Genomic DNA, 20898 nt, shown 5'->3' with positions numbered 1-20898 from the left:
CAGATAATCATGATGATGTGATCACTCATCTAGAGCCAGATATCTTGGAAAGTGAAGTCAAGTGGGCCTTAGAAAGCATCACTACAAACAAAGCTAGTGGAGGTGATGGAATTTCAGTTGAGCTGTTTCAAATCCTGAAAGATGATGCTGTGAAAGTGCTGCACTCAATATGCCAGCACATTTGGAAAACTCAGCAGTGGCCACAGGACTGGAAAAGGTCAGTTTTCATTCCAGTTCCAAAGAAAGGCAATGCCAAAGAATGCTCAAACTACCACACAATTGCACTCATCTCACAAGCTAGTAAAGTAATGCTCAAAATTCTCCAAGCCAGACTTCAGCAATGCGTGAACCATGAACTCCCTGAAGTTCAAGCTGATTTCAGAAAAGGCAGAGGAACCAGAGATCAAATTGCCAACATCCGCTGGATCATGGAGAAAGCAAGAGAGTTCCAGAAAAACATCTATTTCTGCTTTATTGCCTATGCCAAAGCCTTTGACTGTGTGGATCACAATAAACTGTGGAAAATTCTGAAAGAGGTGGGAATACCAGACCACCTAACCTGCCTCTTGAGAAATCTGTATGCAGGTCAGGAAGCAACAGTTAGAACTGGACATGGAACAACAGACTGGTTCCAAATACGTCAAGGAGTACGTCAAGGCTGTATATTGTCACCCGCTTATTTAACTTCTATGCAGAGTACATCATGAGAAACGCTGGACTGGAAGAAACACAAGGTGGAATCAAGATTGCCAGGAGAAATATCAATAACCTCAGATATTCAGATGACACCACCCTTATGGCAGAAAGTGAAGAGGAACTAAAATGCCTCTTGATGAAAGTGAAAGAGGAGAGAGAAAAAGTTGGCTTAAAGCTCAACATTCAGAAAACGAAGATCATGGCATCCGGTCCCATCACTTCATGGGTAATAGATGGGGAAACAGTGGAAACAGTGTCAGACTTTATTTTTTTGGGCTCCAAAATCACTGCAGATGGTGACTGCAGCCATGAAATTAAAAGACACTTACTCCTTGGAAGAAAAGTTATGAGCAACCTAGATAGTATATTCAAAAGCAGAGACATTACTTTGCCGACTAAGGTCCGTCTAGTCAAGGCTATGGTTTTTCCTGTGGTCATGTATGGATGTGAAAGTTGGACTTTGAAGAAAGCTGAGTGCCGAAGAATTGACGTGTTTGAACTGTGGTGTTGGAGAAAACTCTTGAGGGTCCCTTGGACGGCAAGGAGATCCAACCAGTCCATTCTGAAGGAGATCAACCCTGGGATTTCTTTGGAAGGAATGATGCTAAAGCTGAAACTCCAGTACTTTGGCCACCTGATGCAAAGAGTTGACTCATTGGAAAAGACTCTGATGCTGGGAGGGATTGGGGGCAGGAGGAGAAGGGGATGACCGAGGATGAGATGGCTGGATGGCATCACTGACTCGATGGACGTGAGTCTGAGTGAAATCTGGGAGCTGGTGATGGACAGGGAGGCCTGGCGTGCTGCGATTCATGGGGTCACAAAGAGTCGGACACGACTGAGAGACTGAACTGAGGTTTCTTAAATAAGACTGGTTTCAATAGGCTGGCTTCGGTCAGAGTAAAATGAAGAAACCATGAATATAGATTACTCTTTAAAGATATTTGGTGTTAAAGTGAAGGAGAAAGACATGGTAGCTTATTTGAGCATGATTGTAGGCCATGGGGGAAAAAGGAGCCTGGCTGGCTGCCTGAAAGTGAAAGTCGCCCAGTCCTGTCTGACTCTTTGCAACCCATGGCCTATACAGACCATGGAATTCTCCAGGCCAGAATACTGGAGTGGGTAGCCTTTCCCTTCTCCAGGAGATCTTCTCAACCCAGGGATGGAACCAGGTCTCCCGCATTGCAGGTGGATTCTTTACCAGCTGAGCCACAAGGGGCACTAAATCCCTGAGCCAATGGAAGGGGTGGGATAAAAGGTCTTCAGAGTCAACTATTTAATACGCATCTAAGAGGAAAATCCCATAGACAGAGGAGCCTGGCAGGCTACAGTCTGTGGGGTTGCCAAGAGTTGGACACGACTCAACAACAGCACACACACTTCAAAGTGTGGTGGGTGGATCTGTAGCATCACCAGCACCTGGGAACTTGCTGGAAATGCAGAACCTCAGGATCTCCACTTTCACAAGATCCCCAGATGATCATAGCTTTTAATCCTCACAACCACCAGGTAAGATGGGCATTGCTGTGTTCTGTGCTTAGTTGCTTCTGCTGCTGCTGCTGCTGCTAAATCACTTCAGTCGTGTCTGACTCTGTGCGACCCTATGGACAGCAGCCCACCAGGCTCCTCTGTCCACAGGATTCTCTAGGCAAGAATACTGGAGTGGGTTGCCATTTCCTTCTCCAGTACTGGGATGTGGGAGACCTAAAACAGAAGGGCAACACATGTGGGGAACTAGAGTCATAGAGTAGAGTGCGGCCTGGTCAGGGTACAAGGGGGGATTGCTTGGACTCAGTTTTTTATGGTCTGTAAAATTGAGGGAGTTGAGTGAGAGCCCCTTCCAGTGCTGATATAATGTACTGCTGTGTGTTAGTTGCTCAGTCGTGTCCGATTCCTTGCAATCCATGGACTGCAGCCCACCAGGCTCCTCTGTCCATGGAATTCTCCATAGCCGGGCGAATACTGGTTGCTTCAATTGTGTCCAACTCTTGGTGACCCCCTGGACAGTAGCCCCCCAGGCTCCTTCGTCCATGGGGATTCTCCAGGCAAGAATACTGGAGTGGTTTGTCATGCCTTCTTCCAGGGGATCTTCCCAACCCAGGGACTGAACCTAGGTCTCCCGAATTGCTGGCGGATTCTTTATCATCTAAGTCACCAGGAAAGCAAGATGGGCATTACTATTCCCATATTTACCTATAATAAGAAACAGGTTGCCTTCAGTTCAGTTCAGTCTCTCAGTTGTGTCCGACTCTGTGACCCCATGAATCGCAGCATGCCAGGCCTCCCTGTCCATCACCAGCTCCTGGAGTTCACTCAGACTCACGTCCATTGCGTCGGTGATGCCATCCAGCCATCTCATCCTCTGTCGTCCCCTTCTCCTCCTGCCCCCAATCCCTCCCAGCATCAGAGTCTTTTCCAATGAGTCAACTTTTTGCATCAGGTGGCCAAAGTACTGGAGTTTCAGCTTTAGCATCATTCCTTCCAAAGAAATCCCAGGGTTGATCTCCTTCAGAATGGACTGGTTGGATCTCCTTGCAGGTCAGGTTTCCTTAGCCGAGCTAATTAGTGGCTAAGCCAAGACTGAGTACTAGAACTTCCTGAGTCCAAGTTCAGTTCAGTCGCTCAGTCGTGTCCGACTCTTTGTGACCCCATGGACCGCAGCACGCCAGGCCTGCCTTCCATCACCAACTCCCTGAGTCCAAAGTTCTTCTCAAAAGGTAGAGAAGCAAGTTCAGAAAATTTGCACTTTCTCCCAATTCAGGAGAAATGTCAGATCCTAGAACACTTCTAATTATCAGTCAATAATAGGTGTGTTGTTCTAGTGCCCTCAGCTATGAATTTGCCCTGAAAATGATGGACGAATCCCTTTCATAGCCTTTGGCTGCCTCACGGGAAACAACATTGACAGCGTTGGAACTTCACTTCCCAGCAAGCCTCGCGGCACGCTACGGCGCGAGACATGACGGGCACCTCGCCTCTCTCTCCGACTGAGGTGCCCAGCAGAAGCGGAATACGTCGCAGCCTGACGTACGGGCGCGCGGCATTCTGGGAAGTGTAGTCTAGCCTGGACTCGGACGCCCCCTCGTATGAATGGAGCTCCGGTTGACGGCGAACTACAGCTCCTTAACCGGCAGCGTTGGTGGCAGCCGCTGAGAAAAGGGAGACCGTCACGGACCCGGGAGAGCGGCACTCCAGGACGGTGGTGATGTTCAGTGCCGCGGCGAGGCGGTAGCCGGGCTTCCAGGGGTAGTGGTCTAGTTGGGCGCTTCCTCTGCGCTCTCGCTCCCCTTCCCCTGTCTTGGCCATGCGCCCGGCCTTCGCGGTGGGCCTGGTTTTCGCAGGCTGCTGCAGTAACGTGATCTTCCTAGAGCTCCTGGCCCGGTGAGTGACCCCCGTCAGTCGCACAAAAGAAGCGGGAGGAGGGGAGCCCCCGAACGCCGCAGCTCGGCTTCCCCCCGCCCCGTCTTGTTGCCATTCCCTTCTCGCCCCGAGGCGCGCGCGGGCCGGGATGGAACCGCCTCCGCCCGGGTCTGCTCTGGACTATGCCCCGTCAGCTCTCCTGCCCAACAGTTTCTCAGCATCCCTCGAGGGGAACCCTCTGGGTGTTTGCTGTCGTCATCTGCCCGTTTCATACCCTGGAGGATTGAAGCCTGTAGAGTTTCCCACCCCGCAAGGTCGAAGGGAACTCGTGGCAGAAGCCAAGATTCCCCCCAGCTCTTCTCGATCCTGCTAATGCCTCTTGTATGACTTGAGCAAAGCTTGGACTTAAAAAGCAGTCTGACTTGGTTTACACTGCAAAGAAAGTTTCAGTTGTATTAAAGTAGGCTGCAAAACATTTGTTTTATTGGCCTTAGAGATGGTTACGATACTTCACCCAGCATACCTCTTGGGGATGTAGTAGAACGAATTCATAGGCAGAAAGTTGTCTAATTGACCAGAGATAGACTTTCCAGCATTAAGATACTATTGAATAAATTAGGAAGCTTGCAATTTGAGGCGTAAAACTTTATAAATTAAGAATGGTTATGACACTTTCCCAAAGGACACTAGGGTAGTTTTATTGAGGTGGCACACAAACAGTATTAAGTAACAATGTGCAAAGGTCATTGAGCAGAAACAGTTACAGAAAAGGCGACAGGTGGACTGGAAAAGCTCAAGACTGAAAATCTCATGAGTTTCAGCCTTTGGCTCTGTCATTCCCCTGGCTGTGTGACGTTTTCAAGTTATTTAGCCTCTTTGGGCTTCCTTTTTCCACCTATAAAATAATATCTGTGCTGTTTAATACCTTGTTTTAAAATCTGCACAATTATCTCCATTGCCCATCAGAACAATCTTATGTACAAGATACGTCAACAAGTATATTCTCTGTTTTACTGAAAGTGAAACACGTCCCAAGAAATTAGGTTCTCTTTTATCACTTGTAAGTGGTAGAACCAGAACTGGAACCCAAGAATCTAAACTCTTAGTCCAGCATCTTTTTCAGCCTTCCTGTTATTTTAAAACCCATAGTTTTGGTCATCCAGTTCCTCGTGTGGTGCCTGTTAGACTTGTATTTTATTTTCATGACACTAAGGATCGATTAAGTTATTCTGAAGCAACCAGTTTACTTAAGAGAATTCTGTGGGGTTAATTTTTGCAATTACAGAGCTTGAAAACTTTATTATGCAAAAAGTGTTGATGAAGATCTGTCATTTATCATTCTTGGGAGTAAGTGGTGAGGGATATGAAAATAAAAGGAAAAGATGCATCCAGCTGTCAGCTGGTACACTTCAAAGGAAGGTCACTTTGGAAATTGGTTTAAAAATATAAAAATGTGATGGAATCAGGTCAGCCATGGAAATGAAGGTCAGAGAATAATAGTCTGTTTATGTTGAATATGCCATTAAATTAAATCTTGCCAAAGGCTGTATGACATCAGAATATGCTAGCAACTGAGAACCTTTTTTTTTTTAACCAGTTGTGAGCCCTTAGCTAAATTACTTAGTCTTTCTGAGTCTGTCCCCTGAGCTGTGAAAGGGTGGTGATAGCTCTGCCAGCCTTACAGGGTTTTGAAGGATTAAATGAAATTCACGTGCAAAGCCTGAAGCTCATATTCGGTTCATTCCCCTTTTAACAACTTTTGTTTCAGTATTTGTATACCCATTTTGTTGGGCTTCCCAGGTGGCTCAGTGGTAAAGTATCCGCTTGCAATGCAGAAGATCAGAGTTCAATCCCTTGGTCAGGAAGATGCCCTGGAGGAGGGCATGGCAACCTACTCCAGTATTCTTGCCTGGAGAATCCCATGGACAGAGGAGCCTGGTGGGCTACAGCCAAAGAGCTGGACATGACTTAGTGATAAACAACAACTCTGTTTTATTAACTGTTCCTGAAAAGTTGTGGGTAAATATAACTGTACAGAATGTTTTTCTGCATTATTCATCTGAATGTTTGCATACAGTGGTAAGGGGTACATTTGCTAATTTAATGAGTGGTACCCCAGACTGAATAGCAGTTTTTTCCTAATTTGCTTGGGCAACTCCAACTTAATCATGTTTCAGATTGAGAAAATAAGAACTGGTTGGTCTAGATAGTCTTCAAGGTTCTTTGTCGATTTGACTTCCCATAATTTGTAATTCTTATCTTGGGACATCATGCTGCTGCTGCTAAGTCGCTTCAGTCGTGTCTGACTCTGTGTGACCCTATAGATGGCAGCCCACCAGGCTCCCCCATCCCTGGGATTCTCCAGGCAAGAACACTGGAGTGGGTGGTCATTTCCGTCTCCAATGCAGGAAATTGAAAAGTGAAAGTGAAGTCGCTCAGTTGTGTCCGACTCTTTGTGACCGCATGGACTGCAGCCTACCAGGCTCCTCCGTCCATGGGATTTTCCAGGCAAGAGTACTGGAGTGGGTTGCCATTGCCTTCTCCATAGTGGAATGCTAATAAAATTTTGTAGAGCAGGCACTGTGCTTCTTCTATGGTTTTCTTGGAATCATTAGGTATGGAACACCAAGTATGAATGGAAATACTAAAGTGACTTGTAAAGTGAGCATTTTTAACCGTTCTCTTCCAAATTGGAAAACAAATTTAGGTGTTTCTTTCTGATTTCATACCTATGATTGAGACCTATAATAAAATACAAAGCACCCATGAAATGTATAGGGCAAGCATAAAGTATTGAATGAGTGCCTTGATCTTCCTTCTGAGAGAGTTCACCTTCTACTTTGGAATCAAGATACACATCAGTTCCCTATCTAGGCGAAGTGTCTCAGGAAAACAATCTGAAACATTTTCTTTTTGGCATTTTATTTTTTAATCAAGTGCCTAATGTTAAATAAGGACATTTTCTAAAAGTAAAACTTTGGATTCTTGCCAAAGAGAATTCAAACAGAAATGATTTGCAGTTAGTGATTATAATTCCTGAGGAATAAAGTTCAAGAAAATAAGTGATTTAGGGGAAAAAGATCTAGGTTTGTACTCTGATGTTTTCAAAAGAATTATTCAAGTTAAATTGTTCCATTGGCAGCTATACAGCATTGTGTTCTTAAAAAGTTCGGTAAATTGATTTCTTAAAAATTGAATTATGGGGGCACATTAGGGAGATATAAAAATCCTATGGAAATAGAAGCGAAGTAGATTAGATTGTCAAGGGGAGGGGGAAATGGGGACTGATTCCTAATGGGTATGGGATTTCTTTTGGAATGTCCTAAAATTAAATAATGGAAATGACTGCACAATTCTAAATATACTAAAAATCACTGAATTAAAAAAAAAAAAAAGGGACCTCCTTGGCGGTGCAGTGGTTAAGACTCAGCATTTCCAGTGCCGGGGCAAGAGTTAATCCTTGGTGGGGGAACTAAGATCCCACATCCCACGTGGCAAAAAAGAAAAAAAATAATAATAACAATGATAATAATAAATAGAATAATAATAAAATGCAAACACCATTTATTTGCCAGGTAGCCCTGAGAGACTTACCTAACTCAGTATCATATGGCCCTCGGTGTCTTTAGCAATGAAATGGGCATAATAATACCTACTATGGAGACAGATATTGTTATAAAATAACACCCATGAAGCCATCATAATCAAGGTAATAAACACATCCATCACCTCCAAAATTTTCTTGTGTTCTATTTTATGATAAGAACACTGAACATAAGATGTACCCTCTTAACAAATCCTAAAGTGTACAATATGGAATTGTTAACCATAGGTACTAAAGTGCACAGATATCTTCTGAACTTATTCGCTTTGTGTAACTGAAAACTTATACCCATTAAACAACAGGTCCCCATTTTCCCTTCCCCTTTGACCTTGGCAGTCTCCATTCTATTGTCTGCTTCTGTTAGTTTGATTTTAGATGCTTCATGTAAGAGGAGTCATGCAGTATTTCCCCTTTTGTGACTGACTTCATTTAGCATGTCTTCCACATTGTTGCAAATGATATCATTTCCTTCTTTTTTAAGGTTGAATAATGTTGTATGTTTATACCACATTTTCTGTATCTATTCACCTGTCCATTGGAGAAGGAAATGGCAACCCACTCCAGTGTTCTTGCTTGGAGAATCCCAGGGACGGGGGAGCCTGTTGGGCTGCCGTCTGTGGGGTTGCACAGAGTCGGACATGACTGAAGCGACTTAGCAGCAGCAGCAGCAGCATTCACCTGTCCATGGACATTTCAGTTGTTTCTGTATCATCACTAGGTATTGCAAATAGTGCTGCAGTGAATATGGGGGTACAGCTATGCTTTCAAGATCTTGATTTCAATAATTTATTTTTAACATTTTTAAAAAATTGAAATATAGTTGATTTCTAATGTGCCAGTCTCTGCTATACAGCAAAGTGACTCAGTTATACACATACATACATTTTTGTAGGGGTGGAGGAGCGCTTCCCTTGTAGCTCAGTAGGTTAAGAATCTTAACCTACCTGCAATGCAGGAGACCCGGGTTTGATTCCTGGGTTGGAAAGATCCCCTGGAGAAGGAAATGGCTACCCACTCCAGTATTCTTGCTTGGTGAATCCCATGGACAGAGGAGCCTGGCAGGCTACAGTCCATGGGGTTGCAAGAGTCGGACATCACTTAGCGACTAAGCCACCAACCACCACCACATACATGCTTTTAAATAGTCTTTTCCATTATGGTATATCCCAGGAGACTGGATATAGTTCCCTGTGCTATACAGTAGGACCTTGTTATTTATCCATTCTATGTATAATAGTTTGCATCTGCTAACCCCAAACTCCCCAGTCCATACCTCTCCTCCCCTCCCCCTTAGCAATCACAAATCTGATCTGTACGTCTGTGATTCTATTTCTGTTTTATAGATGGGTTCATTTTTGCCATTTTTAAATTCCACGTATAAATGATGTCATATGGCCTTTCTCTTTCTGACTTCACTTAGCTTGATGTTCTCTAGCTGCGTCTATGTTGCTGCAAATGGCATTGTTTTGTTTGTTTTTTTTTATGGCCGAATAATGTTCCATTGTATGTATGTACTATATCTTTATCCATTCATCTGTTGATGGACATTTAAGTTGTATCCATGTCTTAGCAATTGTGAATAGTGCTGCTTTGAACATTGGCATATGTGTATCTTTTTGAATTAGAGGTATCTCTGGATGTATGCGCAGGAATGGGTTTGCTGGAACATAAGATAAGTCTGTTTAGTTTTCTGAGGAACCTCCATACTGTTTTGTATAGTGGCTGTACCAACTTATATTCCCACCAACAGTATAGGAGAGTTCCCTTTTCTCCACACCCTCTTCAGCATTTGTTGTTTGTAGACTTTTTAATGATGGTCATTCTGACTGGTGTGAGGCGGTACCTCATTGTAGTTTTGATTTGCATTTCTCTAATAAAGTGATGTTGAATATCTTTTCATGGGCCATCTGTATGTCTTCTTTGGAGAACTGTCTATTAAGGTCTTCTGATTGGGTTGTTTTTTTTGTTGTTGGGTTCTATGAGCTGTTTGTATGTTTTGGAGATTAAGCCCTTGTATGGCGCATCATTTGCAAATAATGCTCTGGCTTTCATTCTATAGATTTTTTTTTTTTTATGGTTTCCTTTGACTTCCCTGGTGGCTCAGACGGTAAAGCGTCTGTCTACAATGCGGGAGACCTGGGTTCAAGCCCTGGGTTGGGAAGATCCCCTGGAGAAGGAAATGGCAATCCACTCTAGTACTATTGCCTGGAAAATCCCATGGACAGAGGAGCCTGGTAGGCTACATTCTATGGGGTCGCAAAGAGTCAGACACGACTGAGCGACTTCACTTGCTCTGCCAAAGCTTTTAGGGTCACATTTGTTTATTTTTATTTCTGTTGCCTTGGGATATTGACCTAAGAAGACATTGGTATGATTTATGTCAGAAAATGTTTTGCCTATGTTCTCTTCTAAGAGTTTTATAGTATCATGTCTTATGTTTAAGACTTTAAGACATTTTGAGTTTATTTTTGTGCGTGGTATGAGGTTGTGTTCTAACTTCATTGATTTATATGCAGCTGTTCAACTTTCCCAGTACCACTTGCTGAAGAGACTCTTTTTCCCATTTTATATTCTTGTCTCCCTTGTCAAAGATTAATTGACTGTAGGTGTGTGGGTTTATTTCTGGGTTCTCTGTTCTGTGCCATTGATCTATACACATGTTTTTGTACCAATACCACACTGTTTTGATTACTCTGTATGTGTGTTAGTCGCTCAGTTGTGTCTGACTGTTTGTGACCCCACGGACTGTAGCCCGCCAGGCTCCTCTGTCTGTGGAATTCTCCAGGCAAGAATACTGGAGTGGGTTGCCATGCCCTCCTGCAGGGTTTGATTACTGTAGCTTTTTATTAACAGTATTGTCTGAAGTCTGGAAGAGTTATGTGTCTTGCCCCCCCTGCCCCTTAGGATTGCTTTGGCAATTCTGGGTCTTTTATAGTTCCATATACACTTTGGGGTTATTTCTTCTAGTTCTGTGAAAAAATATCATGTGTAGTTTTATAGAGATCACATTAAATCTGTAGATTGCTTTGGATAGTGTTGCCATTTTAACAATATTAATTCTTCCAAATCAAGAGCATGGGATATTCTCCCATTTCTTTGAATCCTATTTGATTTCCTTTATTAGTGTTTTAGAGTTCTCGGCATATAAGTCTTTTACCTCCTTGTCAGGTTTATTCCTATTTTTTTGTTTTGTTTTCTGGTTTTAAAGGTTTTTTTTTTTTTTTCCCTGCATTCTCTTTCTGTTATTTCATTGTTTATGTAAAGAAATGCAACTGATTTCTGAATGTTAATCTTGTATCCTGCACTTTGCTGAATTCATTTATTAGCTCTAGTAGCTTTTGTGTGGAGAGCTTAGAGTTTTGTATATATAGTTTCATGTCATCTGCATATAGTGGCAATTTTATCTTTCCTTCTGATTTGGATACTTTTTTATTTCTTGTCTGATTGCTGTGGCTAGAACTTCCAATACAGTGTTAAATAAAAGTGGTGAGAATGGGCATCCTTGTCTTATTCCAGATTTTAGCAAGAAGGCTTTCTTGCTAAAAGTATTATATTGAGTGCTGCTGCTGCTAAGTCGCATCAGTTGTGTCTGGCTCTGTGCGACCCCATAGATGGCAGCCCATCAGGTTCCCCCATCCCTGGGATTCTCCAGGCAGGAATGCTGGAGTGGGTTACTATTTCCTTCTCCAATGCATGAAAGTGAAAAGTGAAAGTGAAGTCGCTCAGTCGTGTCCGACCCTCAGCGACCCCATGGACTGCAACCTACCAGGCTCCTCCGTCCATGGGATTTTCCAGGCAAGAGTACTGGAGTGGGTCGCCAGTGCTTTCTCTGATTATATTGAGTATTAAAATGGCTATGGATTTGTCATAAATGACTTCTATTATGTTGAGGTATGTTCCCTGTATACCCACTTTGGTAAGAGTTTTTCTTTTTTTTTAATCACAAATGGATGTTGAATTTTGTCAAATGCCTTTTCTGCATCTATTGAGATGATCATGTGGTTTTTTACTTTTCTTTTGTTAATGTGTATTACATTGATTTTGCATATGTTGAACTATCCTAGTGAATTTGGAGTGAATCCCACTTGGTCATAGTGTATGATCTTTTCTGTGTGTTGCTGGATTTGATTTGCTAATATTTTGTTGAGGGTTTTGCAGCTATATTCCTCAGAGATATTGGCCTGTAATTTTATTTTTTGGTGGTATCTTTGTCTGATTTTGACATTAGGGCGATGGTGGCTTTGTAAAATGTCTTTGGGAGTGTTCCCTCCTTTTCAAGAAGAATCAGTATTAAGTTCTTTTTTGTGTGTTTGGCAGAATTTGCCTGTGAAGCTGTCTGGTCCTGAAATTTTGTTTATAGGGTATTTTGTTTGTTTTTGGTTTTTTTTGTTACAGATTCTATTTCACTTCTAGTGACTGGTCTCTTCAAATTATTTCTTCTTGATTCAGTTTTGGTGGGCTGTATGTTTGTAGAAAGTTGTCTGTTTCTTCTGGGTTGTTAACTATGTTGGCATGTAATTGTTTATAGTATTCTGTTAAGGTTTTTATGTATTTCTGTGTTATCAGTTGTGATTTCTCCCTTTTCATTTCTTACTTCGTCTCTTCTCTCTTTTCTTCTTGGTGATCCTGGCCAGAGGTTTGTCAGTTTTGTTCACCCTTTCAAAGAACCAGCTCTTGGTTTTATTGATTTATTTTTTCTGTTTCCCTTTTAATTTCTGTTTTATTTATTCCCTCACTAATGGCTGGTGGCTCAGATGGCAAAGAATCTGCCTGCAGTGGGGAGACCTGGGTTCAGTGCCTGGGTTGGGAAGATCCCCTGAAGAAGGGAATGGCTACTTACGCCAGTAGAATTTCTTGGAGAATTCCATAGACAGAGAAGCCTGGCAGGCTACTGTCCATGGGGTCTCAAAGAGTCAGACACAACTGAGCAACTTTCACACACAATCTTTATTATTTCCTTCCTTCTTCTGACTTTAGGTTTTGTTTGTTCTTCTTTCTCTAATTGTTTTAGGTGGTAGGTTATTATTTCAGATTTTTCTAATATTTTGAGGAAGGCCTGTATCACTGTGAATGTCCCTCTAAGAACTGCTTTTACTACATCCTGTAGAGTTTCGTATGCTTGTATTTTCATTGTCTTTTGTTTCAAGGTATTTTTTAATTTCCTTTTTGATTTCCTCATTGACCCATTGGTTTTTTGTATGTTGTTTAGTCCCCATATAATCTTTCCCCCCCACCTCATTTCTTTTCCTGTATTTGATCTATAGTTTCATGCTATTGTGGTCAGAGAAGATGCTTGAAGTAATTTTTTTTTCCCAACAAAATTCTTTATTTCACTAGAAATAGCTTTATTGATGAAATCACCAGGAATTTTCAACACAAGATTTAATATCTTAATATCCACCAAGGCCTGGGCTCTGGGGTTTGCTCTGCCTCTCCCAGTCCTTAAAGGGGTTTAGAGAGAGACGTCATTAGCAGTGATCAAGTAAGGTGGTTGGAGGTCCTCCTTTCCCAGGCATTGGACAAGCTGCTCAATTCTTGTCCAGAGTAGGAAACAGCCAGTATTTCAGAGTAGTCTAATAAAAATTTGACATTGCATTTTAATCTCTCATAACAGTTTCAGTTTATCAACAGTATTAGTCCAAACTTATTTGCTTCTGATCTAAATGTTTTTCATTTTGCAATTTATTTTTGGTGTCTATGTAATTTTAATAAATAACCTCACTCCTTGTGAAAAAATCAATTAACACTGTGCCAAGAAATATATCTCAAACCTGGATAATCTCGTCTTGCTCTTGGAAAGAGGAAATGGGGTTTCCTGCTCTTTTTCTATTCAAGAGGTGAGCAGATCTACCCCTTGGAAGTCCAAAATGTTACTTCTGGCCTTGGAATCTGCAGTGTTTGATGGGCTGATTTGAATTACCTAGGAAGAGCAGCTGGAAGTACTAAGCGGGCGGCCTTCTCTGGAAATTTCTTCCTGAAACCAGCTGTAGAGAATGGTCCATGCTTGTGTACAACTTTTGCTCTTCCATCTTACGAGCCAGGCTCAGAGGAGGCACTGGAGTTCTCAGGAGCAAGAGCAGTAGCAGTGGCCCCACAAGGCAGGACCTCAATAACGCAAGGCTTGTCAATGATCCGGGCTGTCTGGTTTCCCTTTTTCGACAATGCTGACAATCCGGGCTTGATGACCCTCTCCATACTTCAAAGATTTGATTTCTGAACAAAAGTGAGCTGCCTGTTCTCTTGGTAGACAAATCAGTAGCCCTCCAGAAGTTTCTGCTGAGGTTCCTTGCAGGAAACCAGAGCACCTTGTGGCCTGGCTGATGGCAGCCATCTTGGCGATGATGGGCACATTACAAATGACACTTCATTTCTGTTCTTTCACCAGGTTCTGAGAGTGACCTAGAATGCCAAAGCCTGTGATATCTGTGGCTGCGTGGGCATTAAAATGTGGGCATTAGTCCAACAGCAGTTCTATTGAGGGTAGCCATGTTGAACATAGCTTCCTGATGACCCAGCTCTATCTCTTCTCTGGAGAATACCATCTTTATCTTATTCCATCCTTCAGGATTATCCAACCATTGGTGCGCATTGACAGGCAACTTGGGTTCCTAAGGGTTTAGTTAACACAAGCATATCCCCAAAAGCCCCGCTGTCAGGCAAGATGAATTCATTTGGTTGACATACCACAGCGGCAACCCCACCGGTGATAATACCACTGTTTGCCCACTGGTCACTGCAGTCCCTCCTTCCTCGGCAGCATCCTGAAAGCCTCTGATCATGAGTGGTGTGATCTTTCCTCACTCCTCCTCAGGCATACTCTGGCTGACGCCGAGTAGCATCACGCAGTAATGCCCATGGCATAGCGGTCACTCAGCACGTTGGTGCATGTGATGGGCCCCATCACTGTAGGGATCTTCCACCAAGGGATGAAAGAGGTCGGTGGTCTGCACCAGGGACCTCAGGGGTGTGATGCAGGAGTCCATCCCAGTGCCGAGGATGGGGAAGGGCGGGCTGGGTCCTGCCCTTACTGGGCAGATCGGCCTCCCACCAGGCTCCAGTCCAGCACCACCCAGAGTTTGAGCAGCGTCTCCTGGGGGACCTTGCAGGCTCAGCCCTTCTGCTGAAGCCAGTGAGCCACCAGCTCCGGCTGCGACCCAACGCCTGAGGCTCGAAGGGCTAGTAGTTCAGTAGTTCGAGAAGCCCGCTGGTCCAGAGGAGTCTTCGCCACTGCCACCAGCGCCTCTCGCCAGCATCTGTCGCTGCAGCTTCCAGCACCATGCCTGCCCAGCAGGGAGAGGATAAAGAAGATGGAGGAGGAGAGGTCCCTTTTACTTTCCACTCCAGTTAGCAAGGCGTAACGGATATTACCGCAGAGTGTCTCTCTGGCACAACTCATGCAGCCCAACTGCCACCACACCACGCGCTCCAGGGCCTCCTTCTATACGCTTAAATTTGCTGAGGTTAGTTTGTGCCCTAGTGTGTGGTCAATCCTAGAGAATGTTCCATGTGCACTTGAAAAGAATGTGTTTTCTTTTTTGGGGAAGAAGGCGGTTATAATGTCCTGAAAAACGTCAATTCTTTTGTATTATTTAGGATCTCTGTTGCCTGATTGATTTTCTGTTTAGAAGATCTGTCCATTAATGTGAGTGAGAAATTAAAGTCTCCTACAATTGTATACTCATCAATTTCTCCTTTTATGTCAGTGTTTGTTGTATGTATTTGAGTGCTCCTCTATTAGGTGCATATATGTGGATGAGTGTAATTACTTTTCTTGTATTGATCCTTTTATCATTGTATACTGTTCCTCTTTGTCTTTGTTTATAGCCTTTGCTTTAAATTTTGTCTGATATGAGTATTGCAACTCCTTTCTTGTCATTTCCATTTGTATGAAATACGTTTTTTCCATCCCCTCACTTTCCGTCTATGTGTGTCCTTTGCCCTAAGGTGGGTCTCATACTGTAGGCAGCATATTCTAGGCTCTTGTTTTTTAATCCAGTCTGCCACTTTGTTCTTTTGATTGGAGCATTCAGTTCACTGACATTTAAGGTAGTTATTGATACATGTGTATTTATTGTCATTTTAAACTTTGTTTTCCAGTTGATTCTTCTGTTTCTGTTTGGATTTTGATATATTTTATGCTTGTGTTCTCTTCTTTTTGGTTTTTGTGAATCTATGTTTTCGATTTGTGGTAGCCCACCTTTTTTTTCCCTGTTGTGTTAACCCCTTCTAAAGCCTTAGATTGCTTTAGACTATAGGCTCAAACACATTTTTTTCTAATCTATATTTTTTTACTGTCCTTCCCCACATTTTCTGATTTTGGTGTCTTTTTTTACGTTTACATGTTTATCTTTCTCGTTTATCTTGTTCCTTGTGTTGATCATCACTTTCACAAGTAGGTTTGTTGTTTTTTTTTTAATCTGTGTACTGGCCAATTTAAATGAATTACTTTCCAATTGTGATTTCCTCCTTCCTATATCTTCTTGCCTTTTTTCTATTTGGAGAAGCCCTTTCAGTATTTCTTTTGGGATCATTTTTAAAGTTGCTGTATTTGTTTAGTTTTTGCTTGTCTGAGAAATTCTTTATTTCTTCTAAATGATGATCTTGCTGGGTAATCTAAGCTCCAGATTTTTCCCTTTCAAGACTTTGAATATGTTTTACTGTTCCCTTCTGACCTTCAGTGTTTCTGTGGAGAAATCAGCTCATAGCCTTATGGGGGGGGGATCCCTTATAATCAACTCATTTTTAAAAGTAATTTTATTTTTTTATTTTTGGCTTTGCTGGGTCTTTGTTGCTGTGCGGGCTCTCTAGTTGCAGTGAGCAGGGGCTTCTCTCTAGCGGTGGTGCACAGGCTTCTCATTGTGGTGGCTTCTCTTGTTGCAGAGCGCAGGCCCTCAAGTGCAGGCTTCAGCAGCTGGGACTCTCAGGCTCTAGAGCACAGACTCGGCGGTTGTGGTGCCTGGGCTTAGCTGCTCTGCTTCATGTGTGGGATCTTCCTGGATCAATTGTTTATCTCTGAGCTGCCAGGGAAGCCCTATAATTGACTGTTTTTCTTTCCATTTAGAAATCTCTCGTTAGCTTTAGCCGTTTTTATTAAAATATGTCTTGGTATAGGTCTGTTTGGGTTTATCTTGTTTGGAACTCTCTGTGCTTCCTGTATCTGGATATCTGTTTCCTTCTTTAGGTTTGGAAAGTTTTCAGCCATAATTTCTCCAAATACATTTTCAATCCCCATTTCTCGTCTCCTTCTAGAGTACCTATTAGATGTAGATTGGCATGCTTTATATTATCTCACAGTCTTTTATATTGCTTTCATTCTTTTTTGTTTTCGATTTGGCTTCCTGTCTGCTGTTTTGATTGGGTAATTTCCATTGTTCTGTCTTTCAGGTCACTTATTCGTTCTTCTGCATTATTCATTCTGCCGTCCATTCCCTTTAGCTCTACTTTTGTCTTGACAAGTGAATTTTTAAATTTTTATTGCCTCTTTATGTTTCTAGTAATTTGCATTTCTGTCAATAGCCTTTGTTAATTTCTTCAGTGTCTTCATTACCTCCTTTTTGAACTTGGTGTCTTTTAGACTGAAGATATCTATGTCATTGTTTGTTCCTTCAGGGAAATCTTCTTGGTCTTTTAATTGGGAGTGTTTCCTCTGCTTCTTCATTTTGCTTATATCCCTCTCACTCTGTGAGTTTTGAAAAAACAACTATCTACTGTAGTCTTGGAGGGCTATTTCTATGTGGGAGCATCCCCGCATAGCTTGTGTGAGTTTAATATTTTTTGGCATGAGGGCTGTTTTGGGTTTGGATGGTGTCTCTTTCCTCGGGACTCCTAGAGTTCAAGTAGCCTGTGCTGTGCCTCCTGAGAGTGTACTCAGAAAAAGAAGCTCCTATGGTGGGCCCACCACCTCCTCACACACCCCCCAACGATGGCCTTGCTTCTCTGGTGGGCCCAGGCATCTTCCCATACTCCCTGGCCTGTGGCACACCACATCCTAGCCAGCCTGCTCAGGCTGTCTGCACGCAGCCAACCCCAGTGCTCTCCCCAGAGTCTGAGCTCCGAAACCCGAGCCTCAGTACCCAGCCCCCACCCACCCCAGCAGAGGAGAATCTCAGTCTGGGGAGAGCTGGGCAGCCCTGACCGTCTATGTGGGTCTTTCTCTTCTTGCTCTTCACAGACGGGTTGCTGTGCTCTCCTCCAGGACTCCGAAGCTCCCCCTCTGTCCTGGCTGATCTCCCTACGAGAGAGGGCCTTTCCCAGGGGCAGGAACCTTTCCTCCTTCACAGCTCCCTTTCAGGGGGTCAGGTTCCCATCTCGATTCCTTTCTCTTTTCTTTTTTGGTCCCACCCAGTTACATGGAGATTTCCTTGCCCTTTTGAAAGTCTGAGGTCTTCTGCCAGTGTGCAGTAGGTGTTCCATGAGAATCGTTTCACACATAGATGTATTTTTGATGTGTTTGTGGGAGAAAGTGAGCTCCACGTCCTGCTTCTCTGTCATCTTGATCCAATCCTGTTATGATGCCCTTTAAAACATCCTGTGAAGAATATACTTTTAAAGGGAATCTTCTTTTTTTTTTTTTTTTGAAGTAGTTTCTTTTTAACTTTCATACAATCCTAATATTCTAGGTCATGTTTGCTTCAGTTGCTTGAGTGAAGGCCAGACTCAGTGCCCAGAGACTGGAGGCATGAAGATGAACAGGACACCCTTTAACCATCCAGGAAGAAGGATCAGGGCACTGGCTTCCTTCTCCCTCTTACTCCATCCATGCTTGGCAGGGATCATGTCTCATTCAGTTGGCAGCTCCCTCACAGCCAGCACTTAACTGCACACGCAGAATGTTCTCAGTAATTATTCATTAGTTGAATTGGCCTAAGCCAATTGGCCTAAGCCATTGGTAAAGAGGAAATGGAAGGGAAAGCAAGAAGTATCATGAGCCCTTCTTGGACCGAGTCCTGTGATTGTTGATGTCTCATTGAATCCTCACTATGACATTAAAAATACAAAACTTCTATGTTACAGGTGAGAAAACTTGGTCAATATAAATGTCTTTAAAAGAGTTACTGTGCTTAGGTTGGAGGTCTCCTAGTGTTCTGCTCTTTGCCTTTTCCCTCTGTCAAGTGCATTTCAGGGACTGGCTTATTTACTCAAGGAGATAGGCACTGGTACTGTTCCCATTTTAAAGATAAGGAAACTAAACTTAGGGTAATTAACTTCCGCCGTCATCAGGTAAGTGGCAGAGCTGGACCCTGCATGTCACTGTGTGCTTCTAAGCCGTAGGGTCACAAAGAGTCAGATATGACTGTAGCAAGTCAGATATGACTTGGCATGCACAAGTTCTGTGGAGCACACAGACTCTCAGCCCCATGGCAGCCCTTAAGACTTGTGTGTCTTATATACACACACTCCTACACCTCCCAGACCTACCCTAGTGGTTCTCTGCTCTGGGTGCACATTAGGATCTAGTGGGAAGCTTTCAAAAGTACAGATTCCAGGGCCTCACCCCACAGGGGAAGGTGAGGCTTCTCAGGCTTACAGGTTTTTAAAGAGCAGCCTAGCCTGAGTCCCTTGTGGCTCAGCTGGTAAAGAATCTGCCTGCAATGCAGGAGATCCCTATTCGATTCCTAGGTCTGGAAGATCTACTGAAGAGGGATAGGGGCTACCCACTCCAGTATTCTTGGGCTTCCTTTGCGGCTCAGCTGGTGAAGAATCTGCCTGCAATGCAGGAGACCTGGGTTAGGAAGATCCCCTGGAGAAAGGAAAGGTTACCCACTCTAGTATTGTGGCCTGGAGAATTCCAAGGGGGGTCACAAAGAGTCGGACATGACTGAGCAACTTTCACTGTCATTTCAGCCGGAGTTGAAGAGCACTGTGCTAAAGCTAAAGTTCCCTCTCCTGTCACTTATATTTAGGCTCATAGTCTTGATTAGTTCCTTGAATGAGGGAAATGACTTACATGATTATGTATGAATTCCAGCAATGTTTTGCCCTGTCCCTCGAACATAAGGAGTGCCAAAAGAGATCGTTGAATACAGAGCAGTAGTTTTCAAGGAAACCTTCATAAGCAGTAGAGCCTAGAGAGGAGCAACAGTTCCGCTTCAGATGGAAAGCACAGCTCCATACAGGAATGGCTTATGCTTGGCATTGTTCATTTTTATTTAGTGAATTTAAGAATGAGATCCTTGGGATTGCTATTTTAATATTAATACCAGCAATACGGGCTTCCCTGGTGGCTCAGCAGTAAAGAATCCACCTGCAATGCAGTAGGTGCAGGAGATGTGGGTTCAATCCCTGTGTCAGGAAGATCCCCTGGAGGAAGGCACTCCAGGATTCTTGCCTGGAGAATCCCATGGACAGAGGAGCCTGGCAGGCTACAGTCCATAGCGGGTCGGAGAGTAAGACATGATTGAGTAACTGAGCACACACACACCACCAGTAGAGGATGGAGTTGTTAATAAATAACATTATTTTAATATATAATAATTGTTAAATCCTTCTAATCACTAGGCTTGAGTAAGTGTCTTTGGTTAAGATGTGGATACAGAATTGGGAGGCTCTGTTTCATAATATGGGAATAATGGTAACGTGAGGACTGTGGAGGACTCAGGAAAACAAAGACAGCTGTTCCCTTTGTCCTTCCACTGATGGGGCAGCACTGCACGATGGTAAATGAAGCTGAAAACAAGCCACACATATTAAGTAACTTTCACAAAGTACCTCAAGAGCGATGTCAGAGAATTTCACCACCTTGTAGATTTGTTCCTAAGCGTCACTGTGGAAGGTTCACCAACCCTTACATAGATGACTGAAGGGGTTCCAGTGAATTCCAGGGACATATGTTGAGTGCCTAGTACATTTGTGTTAAGGATGGTGGAGACTGGTAGACCGTAGCAGTGCTCCTTGGTCTTGTCTTCATCATTGCCCCTCCCCCAATGCCCACAAAAGACCCTTTGTAGGCATTTTTTTCCCCTAGTCATCCCTCTGCAGATACACTATAAATGGACTCACATGCTGTATGTTTATCCTGTGCTTTATGCTTAGAAAAAGAGTAAGATTCTGCGTCCCTCTCCCCACAACCAGTTGTGGCCCGCATCGGGTCTCTGTCTAAGGTAGTGTTCTTGTGGTCAACACTGGGCAGGAGTCTTTGATTGACAGCAGTCTTGGAGATTCCTGGTCGGGAGGATATGTAAACATTACAGGTCAAAGTGAAAGTGGCTCAGTCATGTCACTTTGTGACCCCATGGACT

General features: G+C 43.3%; 1 protein-coding gene and 1 pseudogene across 1 annotated transcript in view; one reads left to right on the top strand and one right to left on the bottom strand.

Moving 5' to 3' along the window:
* Nucleotides 1-3768: 3768 nt before the first annotated feature.
* Nucleotides 3769-20898, top strand: part of SLC35B4 (solute carrier family 35 member B4) — a 40127-nt gene continuing 22997 nt past the window's right edge. Inside the window, exon 1 of the mRNA XM_040260899.1 lies at nt 3769-4077. Coding sequence (XP_040116833.1) covers nt 4001-4077 — 77 coding nt within the window. The 5' untranslated portion in view covers nt 3769-4000. The remainder of the gene's footprint in view (nt 4078-20898) is intronic.
* LOC120878220 lies at nt 13691-14658 on the bottom strand (annotated as a pseudogene).

Source organism: Oryx dammah, unplaced genomic scaffold (assembly GCF_014754425.2).
Source record: "Oryx dammah isolate SB20612 unplaced genomic scaffold, SCBI_Odam_1.1 HiC_scaffold_18, whole genome shotgun sequence".
NCBI lineage: Eukaryota > Metazoa > Chordata > Mammalia > Artiodactyla > Bovidae > Oryx > Oryx dammah.
The sequence above is the reverse complement of the archived record's forward strand: the minus strand, read 5'-3'. Positions and strand labels throughout refer to the sequence as shown.